The 14,932-nt window shown below is 44.8% G+C and overlaps 1 protein-coding gene across 4 annotated transcripts in view; it reads right to left on the bottom strand.

Annotated features, from left to right (window-relative positions):
* The window catches only part of LOC133351440 (SH3 and multiple ankyrin repeat domains protein 3-like), a 631,852-nt gene that overhangs the window by 269,329 nt on the left and 347,591 nt on the right, over positions 1-14,932 (bottom strand). For all 4 annotated transcript variants that reach the window (XM_061566655.1, XM_061566657.1, XM_061566656.1 and 1 more), the window contains one exon: positions 3,992-4,625. In XM_061566655.1, the coding sequence (XP_061422639.1) occupies positions 3,992-4,625 (634 nt within the window). The remainder of the gene's footprint in view (positions 1-3,991; positions 4,626-14,932) is intronic.

Raw genomic sequence — 14,932 nt, 5'->3', positions numbered from 1 at the left:
GTGGCCCTGAAAGTGGCCACTTTGAAGTTGCCCTGAAAATTCATATTCTTGGGTCTTTCGGTAGATAGGTTCAAAAATAATAACAAAAATTGTCATTTTATTTGAACCTATCTACGTGACTTTACTGAAAGACCCAAGAATATGAATTCCTGCAGTCACAAAAGCTTTAAGTCATGGCCCTGAAAAGTGGAAAATGAGTGAGGCACAATGTGTTAAAGCATTCAATGCTGCCACCTGCTGGTTCCTAGACTTGAACTGCCACGAGGCTCGGATGTGCTTTTTTGAGGGTGACGCCCGATAGGGGAACCCTAAAATTAAGAAATAAAACATTAGTCACCGGCTCTAACGGCTCGTGAGTTCACACACGGCAAGCGCTCGACTCTCATTGGCGAGGAGCTGTCACATGGCGAGGGCGCACAATCTGATTGGAAGGTTGGGGTCCTACTTCCTGCTGGTACTACTTCCTCCCTTTATTGCTGCTGGTCCTGCATGGTGCACGAGCGTGGTATGACTTTGATGCCCCCGCCCCCCCCCGTCGCCTGCACATTCCACAAGTGGTGACTGGTCCCATATCTGTATTTTCCATGGGTGTGCTAGGTCCCTCTGTTGATATGCAAATTCCTTTGTCAAGGCGCCCTCCTCCTCTAACCCAGCTTAAATATACGATGCCAAGCTTGGTGGTGTTCATTCAGACGCTGTCTTTCCGACAGCCCTGTTCTTCACCTGAGGGCGGCTGCTTGCGTTGTGTTCGAAACGTCGTGAGAATTGTATTTTATTATGTTTTATTTTTATTATTTCATTATTTCCCTTCTACGTGACTTTACCGAAAGTCCAAGAAGATGAATCCCTGCAGTCACGAAAGCTTTAAATCGAAAGTTGGGGGACCTAATAGTAGGTCTTTACCCTTTTAACTGGTACAAAACTGACACCTTTATTCAAGGCATCATGTTTGCAATGACCACAACACAAGTAGTCAAAAAAGCAAACAAAAAGAAGCAACTCTGATAAGGATGATAATATGCACTGTCCTTGAAGTTGATTGGCCCACACCCGAGACTGCTTTCTTTAGAGCCTAGTCCCCATTGGTGTAGGGCCAGATGACACCAGAAGGCGTACAACTCAAACACAGTGCAATATCAGAGTATTGAGAGCTCGGGGTAAGCATTTACACTATGAGATCTCTTTTACCAGTGGCAAAATATAATAGTAGGTTTTTACCCTTTTAACTGGTACAAAACTGACACCTTTATTCAAGGCATCATGTTTGCAATGACCACAACACAAGTAGTCAAAAAAAGCAAACAAAAAGAAGCAACTCTGATAAGGATGATAATATGCACTGTCCTTGAAGTTGATTGGCCCACACCCGAGACGGCTTTCTTTAGAGCCTAGTCCCCATTGGTGTAGGGCCAGATGACACCAGAAGGCGTACAACTCAAACACAGTGCAATATCAGAGTATTGAGAGCTCGGGGTAAGCATTTACACTATGAGATCTCTTTTACCAGTGGCAAAATATAATAGTAGGTTTTTACCCTTTTAACTGGTACAAAACTGACACCTTTATTCAAGGCATCATGTTTGCAATGACCACAACACAAGTAGTCAAAAAAGCAAACAAAAAGAAGCAACTCTGATAAGGATGATAATATGCACTGTCCTTGAAGTTGATTGGCCCACACCCGAGACGGCTTTCTTTAGAGCCTAGTCCCCATTGGTGTAGGGCCAGATGACACCAGAAGGCGTACAACTCAAACACAGTGCAATATCAGAGTATTGAGAGCTCGGGGTAAGCATTTACACTATGAGATCTCTTTTACCAGTGGCAAAATATAATAGTAGGTTTTTACCCTTTTAACTGGTACAAAACTGACACCTTTATTCAAGGCATCATGTTTGCAATGACCACAACACAAGTAGTCAAAAAAGCAAACAAAAAGAAGCAACTCTGATAAGGATGATAATATGCACTGTCCTTGAAGTTGATTGGCCCACACCCGAGACGGCTTTCTTTAGAGCCTAGTCCCCATTGGTGTAGGGCCAGATGACACCAGAAGGCGTACAACTCAAACACAGTGCAATATCAGAGTATTGAGAGCTCGGGGTAAGCATTTACACTATGAGATCTCTTTTACCAGTGGCAAAATATAATAGTAGGTTTTTACCCTTTTAACTGGTACAAAACTGACATCCTTATCAGAGTTGCTTCTTTTTGTTTGCTTTTTTGACTACTTGTGTTGTGGTCATTGCAAACATGATGCCTTGAATAAAGGTGTCAGTTTTGTACCAGTTAAAAGGGTAAAAACCTACTATTATATTTTGCCACTGGTAAAAGAGATCTCATAGTGTAAATGCTTACCCCGAGCTCTCAATACTCTGATATTGCACTGTGTTTGAGTTGTACGCCTTCTGGTGTCATCTGGCCCTACACCAATGGGGACTAGGCTCTAAAGAAAGCCGTCTCGGGTGTGGGCCAATCAACTTCAAGGACAGTGCATATTATCATCCTTATCAGAGTTGCTTCTTTTTGTTTGCTTTTTTGACTACTTGTGTTGTGGTCATTGCAAACATGATGCCTTGAATAAAGGTGTCAGTTTTGTACCAGTTAAAAGGGTAAAAACCTACTATTATATTTTGCCACTGGTAAAAGAGATCTCATAGTGTAAATGCTTACCCCGAGCTCTCAATACTCTGATATTGCACTGTGTTTGAGTTGTACGCCTTCTGGTGTCATCTGGCCCTACACCAATGGGGACTAGGCTCTAAAGAAAGCCGTCTCGGGTGTGGGCCAATCAACTTCAAGGACAGTGCATATTATCATCCTTATCAGAGTTGCTTCTTTTTGTTTGCTTTTTTGACTACTTGTGTTGTGGTCATTGCAAACATGATGCCTTGAATAAAGGTGTCAGTTTTGTACCAGTTAAAAGGGTAAAAACCTACTATTATATTTTGCCACTGGTAAAAGAGATCTCATAGTGAGTTGGGGGACCTGTTAGGAGACACGAAGAGTTCCAGACGAGCAGATAAAAGGAGGGGATAGAAAGGTGGTTCGGGGTGGCGCTTGGCAGGAGTGATTCCCTGATGGGCGACGCACTGAGCTGTAGACGTAATGAAGTCTGAGTTCACGACTTACTCGGGGTGGAGCTCCTTCTCACTTGGATTATTTGCTGCGCAGTCTCAACACTGCCGTGGCAATGGAATAGGCCTCTCTCTCTTTTTAGTCCTCTTGCGCAATGGCTGGGCCTTTGCCTCAAAGCTCCCTGCAACCCGCCCAACCTTGAGCTCTCCTCTTCATATCACTGCAAGCACCCCACACCCCTCCACCTTCCTTCAAGTTGTAAAGCAGTGTCCGAATGTTACGCCACCGCCTTGGCGTCTTTCCCAACACCAATTCCAAAACTTCCCTCTTTAACCTTCACTTCTGAGAATGTGCCCAATACGCACTTTTTAAACCTATTTTTCTGGATTGTTCCCTAGTTCAATGTCACACGTGCTCTGAGCTCTATATTTGGAATACAAATTCACACCTCCGAAGGACGTCTTACAACTATGTGACACCTCACATATGTGAAAATACTTTCAATTGGGATTTTCATTAAAAGTAGATTCAGGATCATCCTTGATCAGAGTTGGTGGTGGGTTAAATTAATTTGACCTTGTAAATGAATTCGTAAAAAAGCCAATTAGTATCAATTCAGCCTCATTTTCATCATCATCTCTCTAGGGCGAGGGAGTAAATGTTCATGAAAAGTAAACAAACGTTCTCATTTGGAGATAAAGATGAATGAAATCAGCATTTCCAAAATTGCCTCCGGGCTCCTAGTGTGAAGATAACAAGCCCTTGCGCACTCCTCATGGAACTATTTTAAAACGTATGTGGCATCCACTTGGAATCCAAATGAAGTTTTAGGAGTTGGAAAACAATTTGGGAAGCCAACCCAGAAAACAGCACTTGGCATTCGTATCAGCTTGGTGACACTCTTAACGCTGACCTGCGATGTACTTTCCGATGCTTTGGCGCTGGCTTCTGCACCGGTTTCGGCTGTGTGCTCACAGAGGTCAGCCTCTGCTGCTGCTGATGATTCGGGGCTGCCGCAGACGCCGCCGGCACCCCCCCCGTCCGACCGGCGGCCATCCCGACGGGAGGTGCGCTGCACGGGGGCTCCGTCTTGTCCGCCCCGAGCGCCGCCTCCTCCTCCTCGGCCACGCGGTGCAGCGACGGCGAGCGGCTGCGCGAGCGCGGCGAGCTGCCGGCCGAGCGGGCGCTGCCCTCCGAGCTGCCGCCCAGCTGGCCGAGGAACTGCGGCGGCAGGCCGCGCACGGCGAGCGCGGGCGAGCGTGCGGGGCCGCTCCACTGATCTGCTCGCTGGGCCCCGGCTCCGCAGTTGGCGCCCGCCGAGCCGCGGGTGCCGCCCGCGCCGTTGCCGGCGCGCCCGGCCGCGATGGTCATGACGCAGAGCCCGGCGGTGCCGCGGCGGATGGACGAGGACAGGAGGTTGTTCTCGCTCTCGGCGCGAGCCAAGCTGCGGCAGTGAGCGGCGGAGCCGGGCGCCGCGGCGGCGGCGGCGGAGGTGGTGGAGAATTGGCGCCGCCGGTTCGTATACGCCGGCGTCTCCTGGAACGGCACTGCCACGGGGAGGGAAGGAGCCGTCATTAGTTTAGAGTCGCTGACGAAATGACTAGAAGGCGGCGCGGTGGCAAGATGTTAACTCCCTCGCCTGGTACGCGTGTGGATTTTTCTCCGCGTCTTCCATTTGTTCCTTCCCCTTTTAGAAACGTGCCTTTAGAGTACTTTGCTGCTATAAATGTCCACGTGATAAGCCACTTCGTTGAGCTATCATTTGTGGCCAGGTCGCTTCTTAAAAAGAACGAAATAGCTCAGTGGGCCTTTCCTGGTAAAATAAAAAAGAGTTTGAATAGTTTAAATGCATTTTAAATAACTTTATACCTTTGTTTATGTGCATATGCGTGGTATGTAGATTGTTGTCGTGGTGTAGAGGTTAGAAAACCAAAGGTCAAAAGTTGAAACAATGGGCTTGAATCCCCCCCCTCCACCTCTGTCCGCCCAGGAGTACAACTGGGGACACAACAGTCGATAGGCAGGTTGCTTGTGGTGCGGTTGAGTGAGGGATACTTCGGCATACAAAATGTCTGTCCAGCCTGGAAGAGAAGGCCAAAATACCCTCTACGGAGGCTCTCTAAAGTTCCCTACCAATGGAGGCCCTTCCACCATGAGTAGTAACAGCAAGCGATTGCTGGGCTGCACCCTTTAGCCTGAACACGGGATGATCAGCGATACAGAGTAAACGTCCTTCGAAAGAGCATGAAAGTGCGCGGTCGAATGTCGGGCGAGGGCGACATTTTGTGTGACGTCACTAGTCATAGTGACATCACCTCCCAGGCCATTCCCAAAGCAATATGTGGTACTTTATTTTTTCCCAACTCTGAGAACTTCGCTGACAGTTTTCATCTCGAAATACAACTCCTAATGCAGCGATAGGGATACAATTGGGATCACTGTGGTGTCAACGTGACTCCAAATCAAGTGTGCATGGGGCTTGCTTGTTTGCACCGGTGACCTTTACTTGTAGTAAGGGGCCGTCCATAAATGACATCACGCGATTTCGGACCCCCCCCCCCCCCATCGTCACACGGCGTCATAAAAAGTCAGACCCCCCCTCAAATATGATGTCAAAAAGCTCTGCCCCCCCCCCAAAAAAACAACTGAAACATGTTTCAAATCGCTTTAAACTATTGTCATTGTAGTGTGTATTTAATGTGGCGCTGCACTCTGATGTTGTAGGATAAAATATTTACTAAAGTCTATTTAATTAAGTAGAACGTGTTGTCTATATTTATTTAAAGTTGCACATTTTTTACGTGACGTCACATTTCTCAACCCCCACCCCCCCCTTGTCACACATCGTCACAAATGTCTAACCCCCCCTCCCTAGGTGCGTGACGTCATTTATGGACGGCCCCTAAAATACCAAGGACATAACGACCGGGTCCCAATCTCTCCGTTACACAGCCAGTTTTCTTCTCTGCACTGAGCTTGCAGCCTCGGCAGGTGGTGCTCGTCTCACAGACAATGGAGAGATTACAATGTAACGAATCACCCCTGGACACGATTTGAAATCGAATGAGGGCATTACGAGATATGATAGTTGCTGAAAGGTATGCAGCTATTACAACGTCAGGACGTTTGGCCTGCTCTTGGTGATGCGAAAACGCAGATATGTGGATTCAACCGGAAAATTAGCATTTGATTTTAAGCAGCCAATATCTTGAAGTTAACATGATCAGGGTTCACGAATATCCATCGTCTCTTTCGCAAGGCAGGAAATTGTAAACAATAGTGACACGGGGACAGTTTGGCTTGTATTCGTTGGTGGTCATTTCCAGTTTGGACACGGCTGTCATGCTCCACCCACGAAAGGTCGCCAATGAAGCCATAACCATTTCTGAATGTCAAACCTGCGCGGGCGTTTGTCCAATTATCAGGGGTAAATGCCCCGGTGTAAACCCGAGTTATACGAGTGAGAACTCCATTTATCCGGGGTTTATCTGGGGTCCAAATCCTGGATACCCGAGTGAAACACAAGATAACTCACCACAGATAACTGCATCTGGGGTAGGTGTCTCCCACATTACCCCGGATAACTGAAGTTCTACTGTAGTGACGCAACGAGGTGAGAGAAGAGAGATACAGACACGATGGAAATGATATAATTAATTATATTTAATGTTAATGAGTCTGTTATGTTTATTACCATTTGAACTTGAGCTATTTGATGTACCCATATATTGTTTTAATTAATCAGAGCACCCCTTGAGCCCCTAGGGGTGTTATGTCTTTGCTTGGTTTTGGTTATGCCTAGCACCCACGACCCTTATCACTCCATTGACTGTGAATTGGAAATACGCCATTTGGTCTGCTGGGGGCATTGCTGGACAGCCCATGCACACTGCCGGGAAGAAATCGTGTGTGAAATTGCCTACGCAATTTGCCCTACAATCATAATGAGCACTCTATTCCAAGCCCCTAAATCTAATCACTCAATCAAAAACCTTAATTTAAAACCAGATGGTAAGTGCAGTTGCGATACCATGCCCTACTTCCAAATGAGACCATACGAAGAAAAAAACCCAACGAAATTAAACACGATTACAATGTTGTCTTAAAGCTTTCGTGACTGCAGGAATTAATATTCTTTGGTCTTTCGGTAAAGTCACGTAGATAGGTTCAAACGAATAAAAATAAAAACGTTTCGATGACAACACATGCGAATGTCATCAGGACGAAAAAATAAGGGGAAAGCTGCTGAGGCAGACTATTTTAAAGGTATAAAATGGGTGTAGCCCAAGGGTCATTAACGAAGTGGGTGGGGCTAGTAATGTTAATGTGAGAGATTAGCATGTTCATGTGAAATCGCAGAGCCGCCACATCGAGGTCGGCGCACGGAGGTGGCTATGTTGGTGTGAATATTATGTTTAACCTGTTAATGTAAAATCGAAGAGCCGAAGCCACGGGGAAAATAAAAACTAACATCGGAAGGTGGCAGGATGGAAACATCACAGCTAGTTATGACTTAAACTGGTTGATGACGTCGTTCCAATGATTGCTGAGTTTGTACCCATCCTCTCGGTTGAAATTGTCTGTGTCTATATATGTGGATGGCTTCATGAACGAATCTTTGTTAATAGCCAGTGGGCTTACAAAGTACCTTTGTCTTACAGAAATCAATTTCGCGTGAGCCAACCGCATTAAAACAATGATCAGCCACGGCCGACGTGTTGGTCCTACCGTGTTTCAAATCTGCAGATGTAGCAAAATCGGAAATCGATGCAATCCTTAAAAATGCCAAGACACATCAGTTTTGATGACATCATCATCCTCTCAGCCGACAAGGGCAATGCCACGATCATTATGAACAAAACCACATACAATAACAAAATTCAGGACCTACTTAATGATGGTAGCTAAACAAAAATTAAAAGAGATCCCACCAACAGCCTCTTAATTGAACAAACCAAATGGTTTCCTTAAAACCCTCTTTTGATAGACCTCCCAGAATGTATGGCTTACCAAAAAAACAGAAAGAAGGTACACCCCTTCGTCCCATCGTCTACACCATTGACTCCGCCACCTACAAACTGGCCCAATTTCTGTTTGAGACCTTGCAACCATTCACTGGTAAGACCACCTCAGTTGTACGTAACTCGGCTCACTTGGTATCCTTAATTAAGGATATCTCACTATCTCTAGGTGATTTGCTCGTTAGTTTCCATGTAGTTTCTTTGTTCACCAAAGTTCCTGTGCTTGACACCATTGCAATCATTGAAGATTTGGTCCAACAAGGACTGAATGCTGATGTACTGGCCCTGGTGAGACACTGCCTCACCAACACTTACTTCATCTGGAATGTAACATTCTACAAACAAGTTGAAGGTACCTCAATGGAATCTCCTTTTTCTCCAGTTGTAGCCAATGTTTTCATGGACAAATTTGAGACAGATGTCATCGAGGCATCCACTCTTTGTTCGTCCTTGTGGAAGAGGTACGTAGATGACCCGTTCATTATCTGGCCACATGGCCGACCAGCTCTGAACCAATTCCTCAACCACATTAATTCCATACACCCAGCCATCAAATTCACCATGGAGGTGGAAAAGGATGGCAAGCTACCATTCTTGGGTGTTCTAATCAAAAAGAGACCAGATGGCTCAATGGGACACTCTGTCTACAGGAAAGCAACTCATACAGATGCCTACCTAAACCCGACTCCCACCACCATGCATCCCAGAAGAATCCCCTCATCAAAACTCTACACCATAGAGCTCGATGTATTTCCGACCATCATCACCTAGCTAGTGAACTGGAACACGTGCACCAAGCTCTCAAGATGAATGGATATTCGGACCACACAATATGTAAAGCTATCACCCCAACCGTTGGGAAAGAACCATATGAGGACCCAATCAAAACCATCACCTTGCAATACATAGCAGGAGTCAGTTTAACACGTAGGCTTTCGCGACCAATATCATCCATAATAGAGGTTTTTGGGTTAGATCGCGTAAATATATAAATGTGTCGTTAAAACCCGCCACCACCCGACACAGTCTGAGAAGTGAAATTCAACATATTAAAGAAGGGCTGCAAATGAACGGTTACAATGATGCACAAACCAACTAGGCATTAAATACCAAAATCAAATCATATAACAACAGCATTGAAACTGCCCAAGTAATTAAAACAATCAAAATACGGGAGTAACTGATAAACTAGCCAGATGTGTGGAAAAACAAAACATCCGAGTCAGATTTGGCATGGTACATAAAATACATAAATTAATATCGAGTACAAAAGATGTATTACCGAAGCTATCACCAGAAGGTGTGTACAGGATTAACTGCACGTGTGGTAAATGTTATGTTGGGCAAACAGGACGAATAATCAGCACGAGACTAAAAGAAGATCAGAGGAATATTAAATTCTCCAAAATACAACTGTCAGCAGTAGCAGAACACGCGTTCCAACAAGGACACTCAATTTATTTTGATAATGTTGAAGTTTTGTGCAAAACTAGCTACTACTGGCCAAGACGAATTAGATAATCTATCGAAATTTAAAGAAATGAAAATAACTTTAACCGTTCGGATAGCTACTGCCTTAGTGCTGCTGTGGAAGCGAATCATCAAATAATACATTATTTAAATGTATGCCGACAAAGGGCAGCGTACTTCAATAGGGATCAGGGCTGTTTTAATAAACACAATAGACAGGAAAGACAAGTTCAAAGGGCTCGCATAATGCACATGCATCATGTACGTTGCCTCAGTAATCCCCCCCCCCCCCCCACATTGTGCAAGAGCGCAGAAGCGTGGCAACCACATCTACGCCTCTATATAAGGAACGAAACAGGTGGACTTCTCCACAAATCTGGCTGTCGCCTGATGAAGCTAGTTGTAATTACTGGTGAAACGTCGTACTCAGATTGTAAATGTTGTGGCTTGGCTCTCCAACACACCGGTGTGCTGTACTAGTGACGAATTGGCCACGTTCTGTTTACGTGACAACCCTTACTAGTTGGCTGTGTCGGGTGGTGGTGGGTTTTAACGACACATATATTTACGCGATCTAACCCAAAAACTTCTATTATGGACAGCAGGGGTCACCAAAAAGATTTCCAAAATCTTGAGCAAACACAAGATGCATGCTCTTTATTACAAGATCCATGCTCGATTTGACAGAGTACATACAATTTGTGATCTGATCCCATCTGTGAAGGATAAGATCCCTGATATGCAATACCCCGGCATCTACAAACTAAGCTGTGTCTGCGGCAGCAGTTACATTGGGGAAACTAAGCGATGTGTCTCGGTCCGTGTTCATAAGCATAAGGCAGATTTTAATCACGGTAGGACCAATACGTCGGCCGTGGCTGATCATTGTGTTTAATGCGGTTGGCTCACACGAAAATGATTTCTCTAATACGAAGGTACTCTGCAAGCCCACTGGCTATCAACAAAGATTCGTTCATGAAGCCATCCACATATACAGACACAGACACAATTTCAACCGAGAGGATGTGTACAAACTCAGCAATCATTGGAACGACGTCATCAACCAGTTTAAGTCATAACTGGCTGTGATGTTCCTATCCTGCCACCTTCCGATGTTAGTTTTTATTTTCCCCGTGGCTTCGGCTCTCCGATTTTACATTAACAGGTTAAAAAAAAATTTCACAGCAACGTGGCCACCACCGCGCGCCGACCTCGATGTGGCGGCTCTGCGATCTTACATTAACATGCTAATCTCTCACATTAACATCACTAGCCCCACCCACTTCGTTTATGACCCTTGGGCTACACCCATTTTAAACGTTTAAAACAGTCACCTCAGAAGCTTTCCCACTCTCTTTTACTCTTGATGATGATCGCTTGTATTGTGATCGAAACGTCGTGTTTTATTTTTTTTATCAAATTGAACCTATCTGCGTGACTTTACCGAAAGACCCAAAGAATATGTTTACAATGGTAAGCATATGTGTACGGCGTCTCTTATTACCAAATTTTGAAGAAAAAAATCAATTATTTAATGAGGAAGTGATTGTGACACGATGCTAATCACGGAATCGAGGATAACGCTCTCAGAAATGTGAAGGGCACGAGGTCTACGTCTTGGTGGCTTTCTCGGTTCGCCCGCTCGTACCATCGTGCTCATGCCCACGGGGAGCCCATGTCACTCCGACTGCTTGCACCAAACCATCCATGCCTTCTGGCCGTGTCCAAGGATCCAAACATTGTAATCCAGGACAACAGAGGCATTCTTAACGACTTCTCTGATTTCCCGCCGTCCATAAAATGGCCGCTTAAGGAATTCGTCCTCCATCGGCCTTGGCCCTGCACGGTGGCCCCGAGCGAGACATCACCTACAGTGCTCTTAGACTTCGCCTGTTGAGGTGACAGAGAAGACCGATGAGGGAGACCCACGTTGGAACACTGAATAACTTTGCCAGAGGTTATCCAGCCTGTCTCAGGAATCCACCAATTGGTGTGCAAGAGCAGCTCGTCACTACCCCCTTGGTTCGTATTCTGATCTTACTTTTTAAATCTTTTATATTAAGTTCACTTGCTTGCTTGCTTGCGTGCTTGCGTGCTTGCTTGCTTGCTTACGACCGTGCAAATCTTTCGGTCGTTTTTTATCCCACTTCCCATGATCCAATCGAGCTGACATTTTGCATACAGACTCGTTGTGCGTGACAATTAATTTTGGTGAAATTTTTTTTCCAAAATTGTACACTTTTTAGGGATTTTTTAAAAAATATTTATTTACCAATTGCTTCATGGTGGCAGACACTCATCTGACCCATAGGTGGCAGCCATCTCAAGCCAGAGGATGAGAGGACTCTAGCCGCCACGCATATAAAGGATTTATAGTGAAAAACTTTGTTTTTACGGGTAAATTTTTTACTATGTTACGTGAGATCATCCCACCATCCCCCTTTTCTATCTCTCTACCTCTTGCTATCGTCTCCTCTCATTCTCCCTCTTTTCCTCGTTGCAATTTTTGTCCCGCTCCCTATACCACAGCCAGTGAACGCTCCGATCTTGAAAATATTAAAACAACGGAAAAAAAAATCACGCGTGGGGGTTGAATCAGGTGACATGGCCGTAGCATGGCACATTCATCGCTCTGCAAAAGTTTGCAGTTTGAAGGTCCTCCAAAGGAGAACCTGGAGCGGCCCTCTAGAGGGTATCTGGGATACTTTTCCATACACGCCACACGCGACCTTCTGAGCGACTGATCGTGGCGTTTCCTATTCACGGTGGGGCACCGCAGTGGAAGTTTGCATGTTCACCCCGTGATTTCGTGGATTTTTCGCCGGCCGGATTTTCCATCCACATTTAGAGTATTTGGCTGCTATAAATTTGCACATGCGCTATCAATTGTGGCCAGATCGCTTCTGAAGAAGAGCTGTATAGCTCAGTGGGCCTTACCTGATAAAATAAAAATATTAAAATAGTTTAGTTTATAGTAGGCCAGAGGATGAGAATGTATTAAGTAAACTTGCACCATTGTTTCAACTGCTGCGGCCAGGAGACTGAACCAATGGATTTTGGATGCAAAGTCGAGTGTGCTAATCATTTGTTCAGCGTCCCTTACCTTTGGAATATATATATATGATTTGAATATAAAAAAAACATTTATTACAAGATATTTTCTGTGCCAAACTGCAAACAGCAAATGTTTAATTTTCAACACGACGTATTTTTTTTGGAGGGGGGGGAGGGAGAATGCGAATGTGCATATTGTGATGTAGATATTTAACCCTGTGACATCAATGGCAGGTCAATGTAGGTCAGTCATACCCTGAATGAAAAAAAAATTCAAGTAAAGAATGAACGTCGACATGAATATTTAGCTACTCAAGGTCTTTCTTGCGAAATAGATCATGAATTACAATGGGTTCTGGCAAATGAAATGTAATTAGAGCAATACATTCTTATTAGGAAGGGCATCGATATTGTACATCGAGTATGAATGCCATCAACGTATTGTTATAGCATAAATCAATCCATGAAATGAATGCACCGAACGTTGATCGGTGCATTCATTCGAACGTTGATCGGTGCATTCATTCGAACGTTGTTCGGTGCATTCATTCGAACGTTGTTCGGTGCATTCATTCGAACGTTGTTCGGTGCATTCATTCGAACGTTGTTCGGTGCATTCATTCGAACGTTGTTCGGTGCATTCATTCGAACGTTGTTCGGTGCATTCATTCGAACGTTGTTCGGTGCATTCATTCGAACGTTGTTCGGTGCATTCATTCGAACGTTGTTCGGTGCATTCATTCGAACGTTGTTCGGTGCATTCATTCGAACGTTGTTCGGTGCATTCATTCGAACGTTGTTCGGTGCATTCATTAATATAGACATTTCAGAAAAACCTCGATTATGATCATGTCAACGTTTCAGTCTCGGGTGTAGCTTCCAGGACAAAAAAAAGCCCTGTGGTCATACGAGCAACAAACTGTTTTGCATATGAATGGGCTCCGAACGAATAGCCGACTCTGACAGATTCTCACCGAGAGAACTGCTTGGATGAATGATTTATTATTGGCGATGAGGATATAATCTGTTGCTTTTACCACTGGAGCTATGCAATTTTAAATGTGTATTGAAAACTAAATTTATTTAGGACTGCTTTTTTCGCGTTTAGTCTTTTCTCCCGATTAGCACGGTTGGCTACGTACGGTGCGAGAGAAGTTCAACGCACACATACATACATCTGAATTATGCGCAGCCACCACCAGATTGGGCAACGGAGGGCGTCATCTGAAATGAATGCAGCCCGCGGTATCTGGGAGTAACAAAGAAAGAAATTGACCTGCGATTCGCCAATGCGCACGCCCGCAGAAGGATACCGAGTTGTTACAATTTGACGTTATCCATCTCCCGCCCTGGCTAGGAGCCATCTCCGTGGGTTGTCGAGTGCAAACAGAGATCCATAACCTTTACGTGGCTGGAATAATGACGCTGAGAATTCATGGATTATGGGGGGGAAGGCCAGGTTGAATAGAATGCTCACTTTTTGGGTTCGAGGTTAAACCGGTCCAAATGTAACTTTGTTCCTACGATAACTGGCTGTACTGAACACAACACTTGTCTGCCAATTTGCACGCTATAAATGTGACATTGCTAAGCAAGAGTGGACTTATAAGTGTGAGCAATCACCTTTGTAGGACGAAGCACAATTATAAAACTGCCATAGCCATTGTTGTGAAAACGCTAAGTGATACTAGACATTATTTATGTGTGTGTGTTTAGTTTGTTGTCCTTCCCCCGCACCTCTGATTAGCATGGTCTGCCATGCACAGTGCTAAAGAATTTTAAATTACATAGATACATGATCATGTATGAAACAACACATTTTGGATGTATACGGCATCTAAATACGCCCACTGTTTCTGCTCTGCAGAAACAGTGTGCATATTTATTTTGCAGAGAGAGGCAGTTAAAGTCACAACCAGAGGAAAACGAAGTAAGATCTTGAGCCTGGACTTCAACAGGGCTCGGAATTCGACAGCATGGATGGCTGGGGGAAAGGGAGTTCCAGAAAACAGACGCAGCAGAAGAGAGGAGGCGACCTCCTATGGGGGGTCTTTGGCAATTAGGCCAGTAATTCGATGTAAATTCAATACAAAGGCCCAATTACATCCGCCAAAGTGGCCTTAAACATTTGATGAATTTGTTCATTGGCTGTTGAATCTGTACGCCCATGGCCACGGATCAAACCTCCTGTCATCAAATTTGTAGTGCAGGGTACTAATTACAGTCACTGATGCTTTCGATACCAGCATTTCCCACGATAAATAAACACGAAAACGACGTTACGCTATGTCAATCAAATGTGTTGCAGA

The sequence above is a fragment of the Lethenteron reissneri genome, chromosome 37, assembly GCF_015708825.2.
Source record: "Lethenteron reissneri isolate LAM-NWPU_2019-01 chromosome 37, ASM1570882v1, whole genome shotgun sequence".
Classification (NCBI taxonomy): domain Eukaryota; kingdom Metazoa; phylum Chordata; class Hyperoartia; order Petromyzontiformes; family Petromyzontidae; genus Lethenteron; species Lethenteron reissneri.
The sequence above is the reverse complement of the archived record's forward strand: the minus strand, read 5'-3'. Positions and strand labels throughout refer to the sequence as shown.